We start from the raw sequence: 24,298 nt of genomic DNA on the forward strand, positions 1-24,298 counted from the left end.
ATGGATGAGCCTGAATGGGCTAGCAATGTGTGCTAACCTGGAAAATAAATACAGTACAACAGGTTGCAAGGGACTTTTGTCTCAATACTATTGAGTTGTTAGTATCATAATACATATCATACAAAAGTTGATTTCAAGCAACAACAAGTTCAAGCAATAACATATTTTTCAGATTGGAGGGTCATGGTAAAGAAACCATAGAAATGAAATAAATTTGTGGAAATAAAAATCTCTGGTCCACAGGCTGGTCCGTAACACATAATAATCAAACATATATTTTTCAAATATAATTGATTTAAACTTGCTATTTTTTGGCTCTCAAAATCGGTCACATGTTGCCACGAACTAATAACTTATTTTTATTGAAATATTCATGATAATTATAATGAAATACTCATGTTTCTTGTATTCATATAATATATCTCCCCACCGAATACCGAATGTCCTTTTTTTTACAACTTTATATACATGTATACTCTATCCCACCCATAGCTCTTCTATAGCACATTACTTCTCTTTAATTTCACACTCATTTCATGCATTTTACCACCATCAATCTTATCAACAGACCCACTTAGACAATGTTTTAATTTGAAGTTAATGACCATAACAAAAGAGAATCAAAGGAACCCTTAAATGTTCCTGAGATTTTACACCAGGGTACTATTTGATTAACATTGACCGTAGCTAATGAAGCATAGCCATCCCTTGTTTGGAAAATATTATTCGCCTTTAGTCAAGAAACTTTTTTCTCTTTGGTTACCAGGGCAGTATGGTTCAAAACAAGGGCAAGTTATATAAAACACGTGAGTTTTTGTATTGTTATACTATGGTACTAAGGCAGAACCAATGCCAATGTCATGCGTATGCGCGTGTGTGTGGAGTCAGTAATACAGCTAGTTTTTGCAGACGATATTTTATTTTGAGCTGGGCCAAGCTCCAAGCTCAAGTAAATGATAAGTCACACGGAAGCACGCCCGCATCGGTTAGTTGACCAATAGTAGATGGTTAAATTGACGACTGGTTGATTGATTGACATCTAAGTAGAGTCATACTATAGCCATTTCTTTGTATATTTACAGTATAGTTATAGTCTACGGGCCCCAGCCCCAATATCAAACTCTTGGGATCTAACTAGCAGTGAGCCGTGTTGCGGGTGTCAAAATAATATAACCGTCACCTCCCACTTTTTTTCTATTACTTTACCGATCGCTTCGGCCCGCAAAATAACGATTGAGGATGCACACTTTAAGACTCGGGTGATTTCTGTGAGCGAGTTTCGTGCCCGTGCATATATTTTGGGGGACATACGAAAAAAAAATCGAGTTGGGGGAGAAGCCTGCCCTCCCCGTGTAGAATGTCGACAAAGTGTGCGATAACGCAACGGTAAGAGATCGTGACTTATTTCTAATTCGCCACAACTAAAACGAGGAGCGATTGCACACGTTTACATGCGTGCTGTTTCAATGCAACGGGTAGTCATCCTCATTTTAACGTCGGCTTATCTCGTCTTGCCCTAAAAAAGACACTTGAGCAAAGTATTGGGCCAGGGACCACGTTCGGACAACACGCTGTACACACCCCAACGACCTTTCTCATTCTCTTCATATAAATACTGACGATTGTTTACTGTTTATTTTCTGTACCCAAAGGTGCGTCGTCGGACAATCAGAAAGCAGCAAATCACCGGTGGACTCAGTGGTTCAGTCGCCTACAGAACTAGAACCAAGGTAAGTTACTTATGTCACGATCTGTGTATTTTGCACATGTGGATATTTATGTACATGTTTATTATATTGTGGATGTCAACTGAAAAATTGTCTTCTTACATGATTATAATAATACTGCTGTCTTTACATTATACTGCTATCTTCAGAAGACGAGTATTTGATGAAGTCTTCAAAATAATGGCATTGGCTATTTGACTGCTTACAACTTTTTCTCCTGCTGTTGACTTATACTAATTAGACCGTAGATGGTTCAGCTGAACAGGACTGTTGTTCAAATCTTCTGACTGCTTACTACGAGCACCCGAACTGCATCTGCTTACATAATTTGGAACACCTTACGCGACATGCTATGATGCAGAAGATGGTTCCTCTTTAAGAAATTGTCTTTATGTTATCTGAAGATGAGCTTATAAACATGACAGTATCGACTAGCATAGTTTTCAAACTTAACCAACTCTGACCTATATTTTAGACGTAAATCCATTTGATATTTCAACAAGCGATCAACACTTCTTCAAAAGATGATTGGTTTATACTTTCGATTCATCGAACTGTTGGATAATTTCAAAGGATCTTCATGTCTGTTTTGAGATATCTTGTTATAATTCAACTATACTCAGTTACGGATTAATTAAGTGGTTGATTGCATTGAACACTTCACTCAAGAGGCAGTTATCAGCTTATGCGGACTGCTAAGCTTTTGACTCTCATCATCATACGGCTCTACCGTGTCGAGCGCGCTTTAGTGCTATTTGCATCCCGTCTGCGAACCGTAAAACCCCGCGACAGTATAATCAGGCATTTTATCCCTCTAGTAGTATTGTATTGAGCATCGAGGAAGCATCGTTGACAAATTTGTTAAGGAGGATGTATTGCATGGACTCTCTAAAGGATTGAACTCTTATAGATGATGAGACTTGGAAATGAGAAGTGAACAGCAAGTATAGAGGCATCACTCTCACGTCGGATGATGAGAAAAGACTTGATAAATACAATCCACTTATACTACGCTTTGAAGTAACTGTGTTTATAGGATCGGACTCGGAGGCGAAAGGTGATTGAAAACAAACATTAAGTGAGCAACTATTTCTTATGGGAATCTACTATCTATCCAAGAACTCTGTTGCATGACCGATAAACATGATCATTAATTGATCACGGATTCATCATATGTACCAATTTGATTTAAACATCGATTCTGCTATTGAAATAGATTACTGTGTCTGCTGCCACTAATAATAGTCGGTTACCAAAACCACATATTACCATACAGTAAGTGATTTCTTTTACTAGGGTGACATTAAAGACAATATACAATTTTGAATACCAAAATTTCTTGTTATCTTTATCGATAGCGATCGTTTAAGAATACTACATTGGGACAAAACACTGTTAAAAGAGAGATACTCTTTCGCCTTAACCAACGCATCACGTATTAAAGCAGGTCAATTATAATCACGGTATTTTGAATGTCCTAAATAACATTACATCCGCTGTTGCACCCGGTGAATTTTGGGGGTTTATTGTTAAAAGGCGACAAAAATAAGCTATATATAAGAACAGACACACCAGACGATCGTTCCGTCACCCATGCTCAAATTGAAACTCGTTTTTTTCTTCAAACTTTTAAATCAAGGACGTCTATGTAACACTGCAACTAAATACCTAATGTGTTGATCAATTCTTGCATGATGAACTTGGACCCGAATGTGGGAACATATTTTTGTGTGTGTTTTTCTAGTTCGATCATCCATATTTACCAAAAAATAAAGGACATTTAGGACGGTATTCAGTTCACAACACCGGGGTTCAGCCATGTTAAAATGCTATATCATTACCACAACATGTTTTCGGTAGACATGGTAGAGCACTTCAGCCATACAGTTCAGTACAGACGTTGTATATATATGGACCTCATGATCAGTGACGATAAATATAGATCTCTTACAGTCTTCAACACTCTAGTAAGATTGCATATGGGTAAACGGCTGAGTGTTGGTAACAACACCTCAAACACAATAAACCTGTTCACTTCTACCGCTATAGTTCAACAGATATACTATTCAGATTCATCGAATGCAAAATTGAATTAGACTTTTTCATCGGGCGTCAGAACTCGAGTTTAGGAGGCGATAAAGGCCACACGTTGCTGCTGACTGACTACACTGGACTGGATATTTGTGCGTGACCAACTTGTCTCATCTTAAGTTACCATTTTCCATCATCTGATCATGGATATTTGATGATATTATTTGATGATAGTTGATAAGATTTTGTTACATTGTGTGGTAGACTGTGTTTACATGTGTCCAGTGACCTGGGATTGGTGGTATTTTTGTTGTTAATGTAACTAACAGGTACATGTATCATCTAAATTGGACAATTATTTAAACCAATTGTCTCATTATGACTATTGTATTTCTGAGTATCTATTGTTTATTCAAGATCATTGTTCTTGTGATAATTATTTGATTTCACTAGATAACAATTGATTAGAGATGCCTAAAACAATGATGTACAATAAATGTAATGATTGTACATATTTAACCAGATCATAGCTCATTATGTATTTCACATTTAAGTAACAATGATTAACAAGCTGGTGTAAAAAGATTACACATTATAGTTTTTAAAATATTGCAAATATGCACCTCGAGCTGTCTATAAGTATAAGGAAAATTGTTTTGATCTTTGACTTACACATTTCAGTTTATGTTGAAACGACAGACAGTTTTGCTACATGTTTATTTATAAACAGTATTTATGAACTTGTCACCGTGTTACCTTGTTAACATTAAATTATGAACTTGGTTGGAAAGTCATTGTTGATATCATATTACTTGAATGAAATCATTTACAAGTTCATATGAAAGTAGTCCCAAGTACATTACGAGGGGTTATGGAGAAAGAAGGGTATCTGCTATATAGCTAGCTGCCTTTATAGATATTTGACAATTTCTGCATTCTGTATTGTACACATCTTAAAATACGCCTCCTGGCAGCTATTGCTGATGGGGCTTTCTTTCACTAATTCGTCGATTATTAATGGAAATGTTCACATACATTAACATGTCCGCCATCAGAATCAGAAGTCCTCCCATTCCATGATGGTTTAATGGTACGGTGGAGTAAAAAGTCCTTTTATTATGAAATAGATCTTCTAAATTCACACAACTGACCTCTGAAATTTCTTTTCCTCTGTAGAGTTGACGTCATGAAGGAAAAATCTAAAAACGCAGCCAGGACACGTCGGGAAAAGGAAAATGCCGAGTTCTTTGAGCTTGCTAAACTTCTACCGTTGCCGTCCGCCATAACAACCCAGTTAGACAAAGCGTCTATAATTCGCTTATCCACCAGTTACCTTAAGATGAGAGCCCTGTTTCCAGAGGGTGAGTTTTATACTTCTTAAAATTTGGTGTTTTTGATCAAGTATTTAAAGGTAAAACCTGAGACACGTAGATACAACATTATAAGTTATTATATAGGCTAAGCTTTTACTGAGTTTATGGTGCATCTACATGTTAAAACGTGCTTGCAGTTTGGAAGTTTTTAAATTGTATTTATTTGAAAAGAAGTGAGAATTCTTCTTAGTATACATTGATATAATACTTTTAAAACAGGCTACCAGTGGCTATACTGGGCCTAATTATCATAGGTGTTATGCCTTTGAATTTGACACAAAGTTACATGAACTTTTTCCTATCTATTGCATTACCATCGAATCCCACATCAGACGAAAGGAATGATGTGCAATATTAACATTATTAACATGCATGGTATGGATAGCTGCATCCTCATGCATGTACATACAGACTGCACAGAATTCTGCATATTTACAAAACCATTCAAAATGGCGCATTAAGTTAAAGTTAAGCTTACCACCGTACCACATGCAGTTGTCACCTCTCTTATAAGTAAAGGTACTTATTTAATGATTATAATTGTACTGTTACATACAATATTTTATGTAAATAGACGCCTTTACACAAAGGACTATTTGAGAATTAACACATCCAATGTAGTGTTCTATTTTGAGATTTCATACAGTAGTTAATATTGTACGTGATCAAAACGGATTTTTTGTCCACTTGGCCTTTGGTAGTACATGAACCTGGTATTGTTTAACTTTATTAAGCAGCTTGAACATTAACGTAGCCTTAAGCTAAGTCAGGCCGTTTCAAGGGTAATTAAACAGACCTTTTCTGAGTTTAAGAACTTTTTTGGGAGGAGAATTATTATGTTGCTCTATTTAATTCTGAACATCAAATATTAATTGTGTGCAATTAGGTAAACATTGTATTGCACTTGCAAAGTTCACTTGGTGGCTATAGTATTGGGCTTATACATTTTGTTAATTAATAATATTATGTTTTATGATAATTCAATTAAACTGACATAGTAAACTCTTGACAATTTGGCACAGATCACACATATTAAATTAAAAGACAACGTAATCGTTGTTAAAGATTTTTAATTGCTTTGAGCCTTATTTTAATTCCTTCCCATCCAACATGTCATGTATAAACTGAATGGGCACACTCTTTCTCCTTTTATCACACGTTTTTGTTGGAAAAATTACACTAATTATATTTGAAGGCACAAAATAATATTTTTAAATGGTTTAAAAACATAGCAGCTTGGTTTTTAATTTTTAAATTACAGTCTGTTTAATATAAAAATTGGTATAAAGAAAAATATAAGTAGGCAGAGGATAATTCACTCAGCGGAAAAAGTTGGAAAGAATGATACCGTAATGGGCATACTTTCTTTTTGGATGTGTTTTTTGGGTAAGACAGTATACAGGACTCTGATAACCATATAGTAAATGACTCTCTCATTCTATTTAGGCAACATGCAAATTAAGAGTCATATTATAGCTGTTCACCTCTACTGACCTGAGTGGCCTCTTATATATATCATAAGATGACAGAAGTTAACATATTTAGATAAACTTAAGTGATAGTGCAAACAACGTTTATAATTTTTAGCGTTTATTGTGTAGCACGCAACTTAATTAATGCAAGTATGGTACTATTTGTAATCGTAGTAGTTGGCAGTCCATTAGGCTCTCTTGATTATTGTAAATAGGTAAACGTTGCTCATCTTGTTATACATTAACTAGGTTAGCTGGTTAGGATTGCCCTGTTGACATTAGTCATCTTTTTTAAATGAAATTTTCATTAGAGGAAGTGCTTCTTGTACTTGCAGTCCATTTATAATAATTGTCATGGCTTTTCTGATATACCTGCATATATTCTCTCCTAAAAAGGCTACATCAGTATTTGCGACTGTTTACATGTGCCTTTAAGTTAAGCGTACATAAAGTGTTACCAAATGATTATTAGGGACAAACCGTATATCTGTATGTTGCATTTACGATACAAAACTAATAATATCAACACTTTTTTTTTTATGAGAAAGTGAAGTTGAAGCACTAAGGTACAAGGTAAACATAATCAAGTACAAGTAAGCAAAATTATCAACATCTTTTCTTCTTGGACATAGCTGAGATAAATAAAATTCATAATTTCAACATTTTCAATGACACATTCAAAAATATTAGGCCCTAAACCAACTAATAAAAAACAAATATGGCAATTTGAAGAATTGTATAACTGTATAAGACAAAGTCTACATCATGCATGTAAAGGCCTCTACATGTCATTTAAAGCATGTTTAATGTGAAAATTTGCTTACATATATCATTATAGAGTCATTCAAATGTTGTAGGTGAAGTCTTTGAATGAAGTGGTCTAATCGGTTTGTCTAGCCTCTCAACCGTATTTGCCAATTGGTTATACCACTGGTCGAAATAAGGGCTTCAGTTTCTTGTTGGAGTGGGTAAATACTTACAGATCTTATTAAAGATGAGTACCCAATGCCAAACTTTAAAGTCTACAACACACCACCTGGACCAAAATATATGAGAAATGAGAGGGGTTATTGATTAAAGAAACGTTGACAAAATAGATGATAACTGGAAATATAACACAGTGCAAAGAAATAGTAGTTTATTGTATAAATGATGTAAAACGCGATATGCCCTTTTCAATTCCACCAACATATTGCAAGCTGTAATTTGACACACTAATGTATATTTTTGAAACCATGGTCAAAAACAGCACATAGTTTCTTATTATGTTCTTTATTTGTATCTCAAATCGAGACAAATTTATATAGTTACATCTGAACTTTTCCAACACGTTAAATCGTGACAAATGTCCTGAGAAAAGCGAAATAAAAGACAAAAATAAGAGTATAAATAAGGGGGAAAAGGACGGGAAACCTGAAAGGCAGACCGCTTGGTCTGGATGGAAGGTACGGACGGTAATCATGGTTAAGGAGGGAGATATACCGGTACAAGTTTGATCGTTCTTTATTATGTTTGTTGAGAGTAACAACTTCAGAGAGAAAAACAAGACTCTGAACGCGCTTATACTTTTATAGTTATACTGAGCAGGGAACAACCTAAATATTAATAAAGGGTTGCTATCATGGCTATTAACCATTGGGTGCGGATTCAATTCATGACCACCCATGACTGAAATTAGCATGTAGATATGTAAAATTGACATTAGTATTTCTCATTCATAATTCACACTGTAAACAATAGTATCGATATCGGCTGTCAGATGATCAAAACATTGATAGGTTGATAGGTTGTCCTACTTCTTTTCAATAAATTGGATAATTTTGAATACTTAATATGGATAATAAAATTACAAGTAGCTTTTGATAGTTTCACATTACATTTGTCAACAATAACCTCTCCATTCACCAACTAAAATAAGCTCAAATATACGCCGCTATGATTATCAGTTATAAGTAAAAATATCACAAAAAGTGTCAGACATTTTGATTGTTATCATTATCATCACCTATAGCTGCTCATTTTATTCACATCTGTCTTTTTAAGCATGTATAAGAATGAAATAAAATAAAATACCTCTATTGAAAAGAAAAGAGAAAAGAAACACACCTGGTCATCGGGATGTTTTCATGAATGAAAGGCATTCTGAAGTAAGAGTGTATTGGCAAACACCACGTGTGCATACACCACTTCACCTGACCACAGATCAGAAGAGCAATCTTCATCCTTCATCCTTCTCATTCTTAAAAGTTATTATGCTCTTGCAGATTACTAAAATAAAATGCTTCTTGAAATTGTGCAACTGTAAGAGGTATCCCGGGTTACCCAATATAACTCATCTCCAAACACGTGGTCATAAAAATATCAATAATATCAACTTTTTTGTAGAAATTATTTCATCTGTTGATAAAATCGTCTGCGTAAAATTGCGCGCGTAAAAGGTTAATCCACCAATAGTTGCATGGTATTATGAGCTCAACGATCAGCTCTATTCATGTGAGTATTTGCCATCTTTTCTGCTCGATTCGATCTTTGGTATGTGAAGGGCCGATAAATGTAATTGAATTTAGATCTTCCTTTTGAGATACTATTAAAGCTTAACACGGTGGACAATAGCAAGGTGTCGACTGGCAAATAGCCTGTGATGTGGTGTAGTGATAATGGATCGAGGTCTTTGCAACACTTCAGGTGTGATATAGTGATACCCTTTTGAATATGACCAGTGTGACACAAGCATTAATGTTGACTAGTGATGTTAATGCAATGTTTGAAGTTTTGGTATAATCCGACTTGGAGAATAATGTTTTAGTTACTGTCACCCTTAACGCACCCCTTAAACATATAATTTTGACATGTGCATGTCCGCCATTTTGGTCTTACCAACGAGCTACATCATGTAAGCTATGATGCGTAGTATCGACAAGTTTTGTTTGTTTGCATGTTTATAATGTTAACATTGCCTCAGAACAAGGACATCTTCGTATGGGGTGTCTTGTTTGAAATCTCCTATGAAGCATATAATTTTAAATCATTGGTGAAGCTCACTTTAGCACCACACATTATAATGATTTAATATCGTACAAGTTATGGCACAAAACTTAGTTTGTTGCACAGTTGCATGAATTCATTCAGCAGACTTCAGAGGGCGTATAGAAATTGTCCTTTGTGGCTTTCCCAAGTTAATCTTAAAATCAGTTAGATTGGATTGGATTGGATTGAGTTGACATTTCAAAATTCCACTTAAACCTCATTTAGATATTTAGGGTCTTTAAAACTCACAAATATATTACCCAAGATGTGAAGGAGAGTGTCTGCTAAAAACCAAAACGCACAAATATACAAGCAAGCCATTAGTGGAACAACCTTGCTTGGCAGTCTCTATGTCTGGTGTTCATATACGCACCCTGATGGTTAACCTTTGTTTAACATGGTATCCTGCAATCACTACCCTTCCAACAAGGCTAACTCTTAACCTTTTCTATGCACTTGTACTTCTGCGAGCAAGTTGTCTCAAGTTAATTACAAGAATGTTTTTGCAGTTTGCAGCATTAAGTTATTCAATAAATTGAGTGTATTACAAGCCATTGTCTTTTAAGCATGTTAAGTAGCAAAATACCTTGTAAAAAGTATGTTACTTGTGAAAGGAACTTGATGAGATACCTTTTGCATTTGAAGATGGCTAAATACTCTCAATTCACGATTATTGCATATTGCCCTCCGTCTGAGACGAACATGGTATATATTTCTCCTGATCATCAGATCAGAGTACGGCGCTCCTTTGGTAAACCCAAAAAGCATTGTCCTTGTCCCCAGTTCCACCGCCCATTGTTTCGGACCGTTTCATCTCTGAGAGAGTTCCAGTTTTAGAAGTCTGGACTCAACCTTCAACCGCGTTGTTCCTCAGGTAAACCTTGGTTAACATTTGTTTAGTATACGGCTACAATTACCCAACTAGAAGGTTGTGCATACTATTAGAAGTCATTTGAATGTTGTTCCTATAAACATGGTCAACAATACGTTTTTTACATAATACCTTGGTATGTGTTTAAATATGGTGTTTTACATCGCTCTTAGGAAAACACTTCATTTTGGGATATAATGTTCAATGAATAATTGATTGCTTTATTAGGTCTTTTAATTATCTGGGGCAGCGGGGAGAACATAGAACTATAATATAACCTTCACTTCTACAGAATCAAGTTAAAATCCAGGCCAAAGTTTTGAATGAGGATATTAAACATTTCTAAAACATGCCACTGTCAAAGGTCTGTTACCTGGGTAAGTTAGTGAGATACAAATATATGAATAATTCTGATGAATACCGTTCCACACTCTCTTTTTTTCTTTTGCCGAGTAACTTTGTTCTTATTTGTATATATATATTTGCAAATTAAACACTTAAAGTTCATGGGTTGTTTTAGTTCATGCTTCTATTGTTTTTTATCGAACAAAAACAGAACATATTTATTCAATCATATAGAAATGATAATAACACTGCTTTGTTTTTGTAATGTTTACTTTTTGACATTTGCAGCAATACATTTAACACGGGAATTTCTCAGAAAGACATGACAATAATCAAAACCTAACATAATTAATATATAGTATAATAGGTCATCAAATTAAATGAATAGGCCTTAGACGAACATCATAAAGAATATGTTGTCGATTATGCAACAATTACGACAGGTCAATCAAAGTATCTGTTAATCCTTTTAATTGAATCACCTTTACACCTGAGTTCGGTCTCTGTCATCATGGTCATCACTAAAGATGCCGCGGGAAAATATCAATTTCCTATTCTCACAAGTGGGATTCTTATAGTATTGATAAACATGTTAAAGAGACTATTTAAGGTAATATCTCTTACACAATGCTCCAAAACACGCTTTACGGTACTAAATGTAGTTTGGACCAGGGAATTACTTCTTATACTTCCATAATTCCAAGGCGAAACGTCTGTTGCGGACACATTACACATTAAGTGAAGATATCATATTACCCAACTTTGAGAGAAAGTGTAGTAGGTTGGATTGTTACAGCATTGATAAAGCACAGTATCTGTGAGTCTTCTGTGGATGGATAAAGAGACTACCATTAAGATAATATCTCTTATACAGTGGTCAATGTGCTACATTATAATGTATTGTAAGTGCGTAAAGGCGACTGAAACATCTGTTGAGGATACTGCATTAAGTGAAGATATCATATTACCAAACATTGGTCCTACTTTAAATGTGGGAGAAAATAACTATATAAACTGTAGGTTGGGAAATTGTCGCTTCCTTAATTAAAAGATCGGTGTTAAATGATGACAATTATTCGGGATTAACTCATAGATTAGGAAACAGATGGACTGGAACATCGGATGTGTGTAGATAGGTGTTGAAATATATCCCTTTGACAGAATTGAAATAATTCCTTTGACCCATATTGCGCACGGAAACCATTCCTTGTTGCTGTTAAGTATTAGTGCTTAACAACTTCCTTTGGTTTTACTGAAGAATCTACTACGTAAAGGTGGGTGTTACATATATCGCGTGAAAAAAGCGGCACTTAAGTGATATTAATTATTATTAACTGTTGCATAGGATAATCTATTTATGTAATAGTAGGACTTAAGAGATTTTTTTATCTTGTTCTAAAATTAAATAATTGATTCGTTGCGGTATTATAATTGATCTGATTTAAGCTAAGGAATATGAATCTTGTAAACAAATTATTTTATAGATTAATATTGTCTATTGAGTAGATTTCATTCCATCCTTTCCATACTACTGTAGGTTTTTAATAGGAATATTTAAGAACAATAGGCCTACATAATACATGTCGAAAAGTAACCAATTTAATATCATAACTCTAAACCACGTGTATTGATTTGAAATTCCAGGCTGTCAGAAGATAGGAGACCTTGTTAAGTACACCTTAATAACAAAACCCACCTGCACATTTATCAAATGTTAAATTCACAGGTGTGAAATGTCAGATCACAAACAGGACATTCGAAACACCTTAATATCATAATGTGCTTAAAACTATTACCACCCTACACCATATATCTCACTAGGGGTGTGAAACCAGTGAAACCGTTATTATATGATACAATTAGTAACACTGAAATAGACTTTGAGATCAAGTTCCCGTTGTGGAAGAAATGAAACAACAAAAGTGATTAAGAAAATAGTTGAACGTTATTGCAGGTGCTGCTGGTGGTATATCATAATATAGCTTCTCCTTTACACTTGACCTATCTTTGTCCATATATATTATTTTCCAAAGCTTTTATTTTCCGTAATTTAGAGTTTTTCTAACTATTGATTCCACCATGATTGCATAAGTTAAGACATAAGCTTCTACTTAGTACACGCAACACGTTTGCGGACCGTGTATTAGACGCCTGATATCGCAAAGCAGCCGCACACAAGAAATTTTTTGACAGTAGTAGCGAATAGGCGGTGATTTACCATTTTTTTACTGGGCAAAGTGACAAAACCTGTGTAATATTACATGTGCAGACTTGCAAACAAAAATCTTTGCTATATCTTTTACACTTGTTGCTTTTTAATACACGTTAAAATGAACTTGAAAGGCATCGCCGCGAACGAGGATGATCGATGCTGTTAAAAGCAAACGGATTGGTCAAGTTCGGACCAATGGTATTAAGGCGATCGAATTTCATTGGCCTTAGGAAAATTTTCAGCCGACAGTGTCCTAATGCATGATGACCACACGCCTTAAATGCTCTGTTATCTAAGTGACCAACTCATCACTCTGTCCAAAACTGTTAAATATCTAAAAGGTGTGGGGGATATTATAGACCTATCTATATCTTTAATAATTGATGGCCATTTGGCAGCGTTGGTAAAACGAACTAGATGGTTTCGATCCGTTATAGTCGGGAAACCCCTTTAGCAATGCAGCGATCTTATTCTGGCATCCATATGACATTATTTGGTAATCAAATATCACTACCACCAAGCAGCAGGGTTATGATTTTGGATTTATTATTAACAATAGAATGGTTGATGATATGAGGTTTGGTCATAAGCCTTAACTAGAAACCTGACAATGGGCATTTGACATCTACCTTCATTGTCAAAAAATGTAACAAAACGCATTGTCCATTGATTGTCCATGAACAATAGATGCAATAGTTATTCAATATTTGACTAGAAATTAAATCAGCACAAAGGAAACTCTTGTTTGAAGACCACATCGATATCATCTTCATTAGCCTATTTTACAAGCCACTTTATACCAACCTTTGTGAGCTCTGGCCAAGTTCATTTTAAATACCTTTTAATGACTTAAATTTTATTTTGTACATTGCTCGTGAAATTGAACGGTCAATATGTATCTATTGTTCTGGAAGTTCTAAAAGTGCTTTAGATAACTATTGTTAAAGCACAATATGAATGTCACTGATAAAAAATTAGTAATCATACGGCATGACGAAGCGCAAAAAGGCATGTACTCAAAATAAGACCGACAGGTGACGAGGGCACCGTGGTCGCGACTCCAATTCGTATAATATGGGATTGCATATAGCGTTACAAAAATGAAATTGTTTTCCACCCTGGTTAATTATTTTACACACAAAACAAATTATCGGTATTCCAGGGGCTCTAATTATCAATGCAAAATTATTATGAAACTTCATCTGTGGAGTTGTCTTTTTTAAAGACAGTTCTTGTTATAGTGATTATTATTATTAGTAGTAGTATTAGTGTTATTATTATTATTATTATTATTAGTGTTACTATTATTATTATTATTATTATTATTATTATTATTATTATTGTTGATTATTATCATCATCACCATTGTCATCATCATCACCACCATTATCATCACTATTATTGTTATTGTATCAAAAACGTACTGTGCATGATAAATACTTAAATAATTTGGTAAAATAATAAAGCGATGATCTAAAAACATAAATCACATTACTAAAGGAAGCAAAATCTTTAGGTGAATCATGTGAATTGATCATACTAATTTTGTGCCATGCCTCAAAAGCAACTAAAATACCACCCAAACATATCATGTTTGATATAATTCTGTGCATGCTATTATTATATATCCATTATACTGAAGCTAATGATTTTGATCATTCCAATGCATGCCCAATATTAATTCTCAAAAAAATTATTCTCGTAACATTTTTACATTGAAGCCAAATTTTTATGATTTAAATAACCCAATTACAGTTTGGGGACCTCAGGATGATATGACCGCTGATCAGATGGGGTATCATCGGGGAAACATGAACCGAAGTAACATGGCACAAAACATGGGAAAGAGACGTTCTCAACAGCCCGGTACGTGAACAATTTTGATTCAGAACTACTTTCCATATTTTCCATGAATTTTATCATGCGCTTGCTTTCATAAGTATTAATACGCGTTTAAACTGGTGCAAAAACTGGTGGAATATATATTTTTGATTAAAATTGATTAACACGCATTTTATATTTACTTGATTGACGAATATGGTGGAAAATGATACATAAACGCGGATTTAAATAAGAAATAATCTAATCAATGGAATCTTTAGTTTATTTAATTAATTTAAATAAATATATTGGACTCTTTGCTAAGTAAGTCGCATGAATAATCTATTCACCATAATTGTTAAAGGTAAAACATAGTCAGGAAAATTCTAAGGAAGAAGATTTCATGGGATTAGAAATAGATAATCAAAATATTCCAACTTATACCCATTAGAGTACCATTATGTTTTATTAACTTAAATAAATAAATTTGCTTTAAGCCACATGGGTAATCGAAAACACAATTATTTAGTTGTTTTGAGGCCCAGTGTTGAATACAATGACCGTATTAAAAAACGGAGGCGATACCTATAGTCTAAAACTCGCTTAAAATATGCATGGAAACGTCTCATTATGAAATAGCTTCGTTCAAACAATTCAATGCATGACTAATTGATGATCGAGCCTCACGTAGGAAGACTACATTGGCAATAAAGACTTTTTTCTTGCTTCTAACATCCTCCTTTATTCTTCTATTATAATTTGTCTCCGCAATGTTTTCCGTTGAATTACACGCTTATCCCGGATGGGAGTCGTAGAGTACCGACTATGATCGCCGATCGTGTCCGTGCTTACACATGCTCGGACCTTACCCATATCGTCCTGCGTCAAGTCTTTCTGCGAAAAAAAAGGTGTTACAGAACTAGAAAGTAGAAAATGATCACGAACTCACGATCATAGCATATAATAAAATACCTCCTCATGTGTTTTTCCGGCATTTGGTAATGAAAATGGCCCTTATATAAATGCATCGTCACAAGCACCAAAGTAAATTACTGTTAAAAAGAGTAGGAATACTGGTGCATGCAGCATTTGAGAGTTTTATCTTCACCAGAGTGCACATAGAATAATACTCTGTTTGATTTCTGTTGCTTTGCAACTCGGAATTACATTGACAATAACTCGGGAACTGTTTACCATGTGTACTTGCAACTTGCATGAAGTACTTTCGCAGTCGCTGCTACTAGTACTACATGTTGGAGCGCTTGATTCTTATAAATATGTTAAACTTTTTGGAGTTACTCTGCCAGATAATACCACTATGGGAAATACAAAATTCAATCTCACTTAGATTGCTTATGATGAATTCTATTTTGGATATCATACGTCAGGAAAATATGAGCAATAATGGAGTTTCATATATCATCGGACATAGATATTGATTCGCGCCAATTTAGAAGATGGCAATACGCGTAAGTATATTATGGTTTGATTGGAAGTAATTGCTTAAGTGCGAATAGAACTATTTTGTAGCCAGATATCTCACTCAAGTATCCAATGGTCCCAGTCGGGTCAACTCAATTTCATTTTTAACCCACATTTTTTTTTGGAAAAGCGAATTTTGAGTTCCATCGTTGATTGCGCTTCAAAGTGGCTGATTTCCTTTGGGTGTAGGAGCACCGGTATTCTTTCAACATTCAATAGGCGGATTTGTGGTGTTTTGATCTACATGATTAGGGCTAGGTGAAAAGGACATCAAGCCCCCAATTTACGCAAATTTCATCAAGTCCTACTTTTTTCAGATATAACCTTTGGCATAGTTATTATATTCGTTTGACTGAACCGGTTAAGCATTATCCAGAGGATGATTTAAGGAAGCCCCATCATGCACTGTAAATGTGTTATCACTAGAGTTTCAACTGCCACTTTACTTTTCAAATCCCATTGAACTCTGTGCAAAAGATGTTGTTTTAGAATTGCCCGTGTGTCGTCATTATTTGGTCGATTTCAGATCTAAAGTGATGTATGCATGAATGATAATTCACACCTTCTGTAGATAACATAAAATGTGAAATCGACCAACTTTTTGAAGGTGTATTTATTGTAAATATATCTGTCCAAATTCAAATTTAACCATGCACGTGTGTATGCAGTGGGCGGGCAGTGGTGTCATGTTTACGCACACAGCTGTGCTAACCGCAAGACTTGCTGGGAAGTGCTTAAATCATCCTCTGAGCATTATCATTGAATTGCATTAACCGAGTATACTCTTTTATCTGAGTACATTTTATCATATCTATTGCAGATTCATGATTCTAAACTTCAGTTCGAACGTTTAATACATAACTCATGAATATCCGTTTTACCATGATAGTTAGTGTATTTTTAAATCATTATTGTCATAATCATTATTATCTATGCAACAATATACATTTTGACATGGAATAACTGTTTAAACCTAAAACGAAAGTGATGTGCCCACAAATAATAGATTTGGTATCTTTTAGATATTTATAAATTAAAATTAAGAATAATTTTCGAGATTAAGCGAACTACATTCAACATGTTAAATGTACAGAATTTAATGAAGCATCAAAAGTAAGTGATTTGAGTTCACTGAATTTAGGACACATGTAAATTGGCAGATTTTGAATTAAGATACCAACTTTTCAACCCCCTTATCTTCACTCCCAATCTTAATCATTCTTTAACCACCACATCCAACTTCCATCGTCCCACCCACCACTTCTATCACATTTAAAATCTTCTGGATTTCAAACTGGGATAATTATAGGAAGATATAGAGAAGAACTAATCATCTTCATTTGACACGCCTTCAAAAGAACCCGCTTTGTTTTGTTAAATTAGTCCATCCTCAGCGCCATGTTTGCTAAGAGTTGTCATATAGCCCGAACCAACTTGTCTTAATGGTACTGCTACATGGATAGACACGTGCATTGCCTAACCAGTGACGACGCGAACACATATTAACCAATTCGCGCGCGGAACTCTGTAGCAGACGACAGCAGCGAAAATATGTATTTTCCTTTTAAAACTGTAACCTTTTTTAGATTTTTATGGGTGTATATATATGTATATAGAAATTACACTGCAATAAACACAAACAAACCATTGGTTTGGTTCTGTGGTTCTTAAAAGACACATTGTTATGTGTTTGAAGCGTCAACAGCTTGTAGGAAAGAACCGCATTTTGAACATACGATATGAAGTTGAAGCCAAATTTAGGTTATAGCCTATTGTGTTTCAAATTGTTTATCAGAAGAGCTGTTTACCTTGTTTACCCGTAATGCAGCAAGTCCCAACATGTTGAGTCTTCCGCCGGGTAATTAGGTTAAATTTGCCAGAATCTGAATACATTTGGTCTCAAATATCATGCACAACTTAAGTGGATTTCTTTTTATCAATGTGCAAAAGGTTTCACCGAGATGTCGGAAAGACCTATATGATGATGATGATGCACGGCTAAAGATGGCTGTTACTTAATGCAAATATGTGCGTAAAACATTTGGGATTGTTTTACAATATCTATTCAATTTTCACTCGACCCTAAACGTAATTTATATTGATCCGCGTCAATGGATATTCCTCATTGCGGGTTTTCAGGCTGACACGTCTTCACGAGTTGGGTAATATTCTTCTCATTTTGTTCATCATGTCCATGTAAACTATTACAAAAGTTAACAAATAAAGCTCTTTTTTTTATATTGGTTCGCAAACTGCCGGTTTATCTTAAAATTTAATTCATAATAAATGACAAAATATTGACTATTGTGGACAATCAGTGATTATTAGTCGATGTTTTTTAGGGTTGTCTTTAAAACAATAATTTGCATATTAATACAAAAGTTGAACCACCACAGCACACCTTAGTGTAAGTATGTTTGTTATGAAGCTAAGGTGTGCTATGGTGGTTCAACTTTTGTGTTAATATGCAACTTATTGTTATAAACACAAACCTAAAAAAGATCGACTCATAATTACGGATGGACCACGTAATGAATATTTTGTCATAATATTATGAATTAATCTAATAAGATCAACCCAGATTAATGAAAAAGTGCTTTTTTCATGTTAATATTCCCAACATTTAGGCCTATGATTCTTCTTTTTGGCATTAATATCTTACCTAATATTCTTATTTCGAATGTAGATTTGAATAATCAAGGGTTTAAAGTTCACAACATATTACTCATATAAGATGGAATCATTATTTATGCCAAGTTCTACATGTGTTCTAGATGAACGTAAGAAAAAGTAGGGAGCCGTTCCCCCTCTAGCTAAAAAACATGAATGACGCGGCAAGCAGCTGCCCCTCCAAATCTCAATTTTAAAGTAGAAAAATGAGATTCATATCATTTGTGCTAAAATATCTTTGTGCATTACTTTGATTTTTAGTATTTTTAATGTTTGAAAGAAATCCGTTTCATGTGAAATTTTGTTACCAATTTTGATGACCTTTTGAAAAGATATTTGTAATCACGGTATCCAAAGATCGCCAAAATGTGTTAATTTTTTAATTTCATCATTTTATTCATTATGCATTTGAACGATTTTGTATAAAAAGGGCAATAATATGAGAGATAATTCTGATATATTTAAGAGTCACTTATGATGAAAGCAAAAGACGTTTGGACAGGAAATAGAAAATGGACAACTTTTGAATTTTATTTTGGTATTGCAGCATCTTATGTGAACATCTTATGTGACAGAACATGTATTTGAAGTAATTATATGACATTTACTCATTTTAATATCAAAATGATTATGATACAGTGATATATAATCCATTCATAAACCATTATAATAAGTAATAATATTTTAAACATTATATCAATCAAAATTTAGTTTTTACTTTCAGCCGCCGCTTGTTCCTTTTAGAATACATTATGTGAGCCGTAAGTCACGAAAAGTCATTTTTGCTTTCACAAAGAGTTACGAGCACTTAGGCATAACATGAAATCTATATATGCATTCAAAGCATTACCGTTTTAAAAGTTGTAGCATTTGTCATATTTGTAAATGACGATATTTTTGTTTTCTTATAGTGTCACAATAATGAACGGCATTATGAATATATGCCAAAAATATGAATACATGTGACCTTCCATAAAACTTAATAGTACATCATACATGTAGTATTAAAGTGTATGTAGGGGGTAAGATTGCTAATGGAAACTTGTCTGGAAAATAGACATATGTGTAAGCTTTCATTAAACATGTTTAATCATTTTGCTTTTGGGATTTCAATGCATTTTACTTCCAACTCGTTGAAAGTCATGTTCAAGGTCAAGACCTGTGCACTACAACCAGCCTAGTTCTGGTAATGGCTTTACTCTTAAGTCTTTTCAAAACAATACCAGTCTTCTCCTTCTTCACTTGATGAAAAATGGTTATAAGCCGATAAAAGGCCTAAATCATGGGTGTTTAGCCTAGCTCATGTATAATCTTTCTCTTTATGACAAGGTATATTTCGATTTTTTACCCATCTCCCCGGAGGAGTTTACCGGGCGTTGATTTTAAACATCATATTAATTGAAAATTGATGTGTCTCTTGATATGTGAATATTTCTTTCTCTAAAGATTAGCATCTTATGGAGACTTGCTCTGCAGGTATCTAGGGATGAGGAGTACGTGACTGAGCAATAATCAGGGAGAGGAGGAACAAGTTTTTCATTTGTTTCTTAGATGGTTTTCACCAATTAAGGCTATCTCATCTGTAATGCGCAGCCGATGGTAAACAAAATTCTTCTCGACTAAAATATCACTATGCCAAAATGATCTCATCTCCGATGGCAAAGTTGAATAATCTTAATTCACTAAGCATAGCTGAAAAGTTGACCATAAGTTGCGGAGTATGAGTTTTTATACCTAACGCAGTCAAAGGTCATTCTATGCATGTAGAAGTCTATTGAGGTTAAAGAACTGCGCACTGATGTTTGTGATGCGAATATCCATAAGAAGTATCACTAATGGATTTGATGTATTTATGGTATATGAAGTTGCTTATACAATCGTAAAACTATTGGTAATGAGTTGGGTATGAATCAAATTATAAAAGATGTTACTTAAAGTCATTAATCATAGTAATGTTGAATTGAATAACATTAGATATATTTACGAACAAGTTGTCATGTATATCTCTTTCATGCTTCCGGGGTTAACAAAAGCTCCTAGATATTTTAGTACTTGTTAAAAGCATTTAGACATGATTGTGTTATACAATACAAACTGGATGTCAAGAATTATGTTTAACATTGAAAATGACCTAGTATGTAAACCTGTCATAGCACTGATACTTATGCTCTTCGTGCTAGCCATGCGCTTCAACGGAAAAAGTTGAAGTTTTGAAATATTTTCTCAAAATATCAAGAGCTATCTTAAGCACTACTGAACCAATACTAGGCTTGTTTGTACTCATTTTAATGCATTTTTCATGCTGATTCCAAATATGGTCATGAAAATTTACATTTCTGAATTTTTTGAATTTTTAAAAAAAATTTGAAACATGTCGTCTGCAGTCGACACCCGCGTGAAGAGAGTTAATAAATTTACCGATTTGACTTCTTTTGATTCGACGCGACATCAGCTATTGATCATGTTTTATACCATACAACCTAACACCTTTTCCATGTTTTCAGATTATAAATAATGCAAAAGGTATGATAAATGTCAGGTCGTCCATCAGCATGATATGCAATTTACACAAATCAAACTTGTGATAAGATAATGGAAACAATATTGTGTTTAAATATATAGTCTGAGCTAATGTTTTATTGAAGTACGAAATAATTTCACTCCATCTCTTGCACCTTCTTACACAGTTTCATCTTGTACACAGTTACAGTAGTGACATGCAAAAGAGATGAACTTCGCCAAATTTAAAAGAGGAAGCCCCATCAGAACAGTTCTTAAACCCCATAAATCCAAAATTTATTTTATTATTATTTATTCTTCTGGGGTGAACCAAATCTGCTTGGTTATCAACTTAATCAGTGACAAGTGACTTATCGAATTGCCTATGTTTATACCAGGCCAGGGTCAGTGGGAACATTTTCTTAAAATGATCAAGAACATTTCACTTTCTGAATTGGTTCACCCCAGAACTGCTCTGGCGTGGCTTTTCCTCTTTAAACGGAATCGTATTTTCTATTCGTACATCAAAACATGACAGAGTATAGCTAGACCATCCATATGGCTGCAATTTGTGATTTCATCTGCTCATCATGAATAAAAACACTACGAAATACAATGCTTCGAGGGAGACCCCATTGTTAGCGTGTCTAATCACAGTAAACTCAAAATATTTACTACTCAGAATCGTGACTAGATGAATGAAATTGAAAACAAATCGACCCCATTTGCCCTTTTTCTTCATTTCACTGGATATAGAATGAAAACAAGTAAGCTGAGAATAGAGACAAAGTGCGAAGAAAGAGTTACTATCAAGCTCTATGACATACACGTGTGACGATTTGCATAACAAAGCAACATATTTCATTGGTGTTAATGCGACTATGCACGTACTGCGAAAGACATTTTGAACTGTTTATTAAACTTATCATTTTGTTTGTACTTGCAATTTGTTTGCAAAATATTGTTAAAATTAAGAAAATTATTGCATAAAAGCGAATGATATCCTTTGCAAGTGATATCGTGCAAGGGCTTAACAGTAATAAAACAGTGATAAACAGTTGTCAACATTAAGAAGACAGCAATTGAAAATGTGTTAATGTTGAGCTTGATATATTCAATAAACGCACAGTGTCTTTAAAACAGGAGAACTACAGTTAAAATAATACATTTGAATATGTGTTGAGAAACAGTGCATTTATATGATATACCGTACTAGATACGTGTCTTGTCTATTTTTGAATGAATTGTGGAGTCCTTCGCTTATTGCCTGATACATATTATTTCAAAGTTATAGAAGATATCCTGTTACCTCTTTTCTATAATTATAACAAACATAACTTTTTTCTGTAGTATGCTGTGGCTATAGGGTTACGTTCAATTCTGTCTATATTATTATTTTAATCAAAATTAGCATAAAACATGAAGAACAGAACAGATGAAACAACTGGAATACGTCTGGAAAAATAAAGATGTATACAATTTCCCCCTTACAACTTTATGACGACTTTTCTTACTTAACCAATGTTACCTTAGGGTCAAAACTGACGAATCTGTCATATTTTTTTGTTTTCTCTTACATTAAGAACTATTTTACATATTTTGACTTACCATTTCTGCAATATAAAAATAATATAATACAGACTCAAATCGTGACTTTCAAAGTGTCGAGCTCACAGACTAAATGTACCAATTATCATTTTAATTCATACAAAATACAACAGTCATTTAACGTCATACGCGCCCAAACACTTGTATGTCCCACACAATTTGTGAGATATTGACAATCATAGTGCTATTTTTCATACTTTTGCTTCGTGCCAAGGCACAGCTATTAAACTAATGACTTTCTCTCTTTCCTCCGACTCTTTTTTGCCACTTTATCTTTCCCATCCTCACTTTCATCTCTGATTGTTTGAAATACTCTAAAAAAAAGTGCTCCCTGAGCTTATCGTAGGGGATTTCCGTATGGCTTCTTGCGAGTCGAGCGTGCTTAGAATACGTTTTGCAGTCCTGGTTTGGGGCTTGTCCTATGCCCGTCATGCATACGTAATCCATAAACCAGATAAGATAACACCTTATGTACAAGTAGTTCTACACTCAACCTTATGTCTTAATGTGTTAAAATGGTCACAATGCCCGATCATCTGGAATGGTTACGAAACGGTGTATAGATGGAGGTATTTTGACGGCTTCAAATTACCAAGTTTGTAGCGTAAAGTGACGGGTAAAGAGAGGTAAATTGCACCCAGATTATTGTAGGATTTCAATGTCTAGGTATAATGAAACTTACACTGATATTAGATAGGTGGGATATCAATTAGAATTAATATCAATTGCTCTTCAACGTCTGAGGATATTTCTCTCTTTGCCCGACAAAGTTCCGCTTCGTTGAAGCAGGCGCGCGCGCCACAAAGACAAGTTTGTTGATGAAAAATTTGTTCTTCGCAGGAACCCCATGAACTTACATTCCACCTGATATTTTGCAATAAAAAGTATTTTGATTAGAGTTTTAGACTTGGTTATATGAGGGATTATCCTTTAAGCATGTCAAGAGAATTTGAAAGCAAAAACGTCTTTTTACGATTAACTCATGCCAACTCACATTTAAATTCAAAATTGTCATGACTTGACTTGATGTGATTTGATTCGTTACAGCATACAAATACGTTCTACAGATTAAACTATTATGAAGTATAAGTCATCATAAAATACCCAACCCATTCATAAGTTGATATGTTTTTGATTTCTTGAAGTTCATAACCAAGGCA

The 24,298-nt window shown here is 34.3% G+C and overlaps 1 protein-coding gene across 1 annotated transcript in view; it reads left to right on the plus strand.

Annotated features, from left to right (window-relative positions):
* Nucleotides 1–1,139: 1,139 nt before the first annotated feature.
* LOC140157118 (uncharacterized) overlaps nt 1,140–24,298 on the plus strand; it is a 97,086-nt gene continuing 73,927 nt past the window's right edge. The window contains exons 1-3 of the mRNA XM_072180193.1: nt 1,140–1,386; nt 1,653–1,730; nt 4,935–5,119. Coding sequence (XP_072036294.1) covers nt 1,358–1,386; nt 1,653–1,730; nt 4,935–5,119 — 292 coding nt within the window. The 5' untranslated portion in view covers nt 1,140–1,357. The remainder of the gene's footprint in view (nt 1,387–1,652; nt 1,731–4,934; nt 5,120–24,298) is intronic.

Source organism: Amphiura filiformis, chromosome 7 (genome assembly GCF_039555335.1).
Source record: "Amphiura filiformis chromosome 7, Afil_fr2py, whole genome shotgun sequence".
NCBI classification, from domain to species: Eukaryota; Metazoa; Echinodermata; class Ophiuroidea; order Amphilepidida; family Amphiuridae; genus Amphiura; species Amphiura filiformis.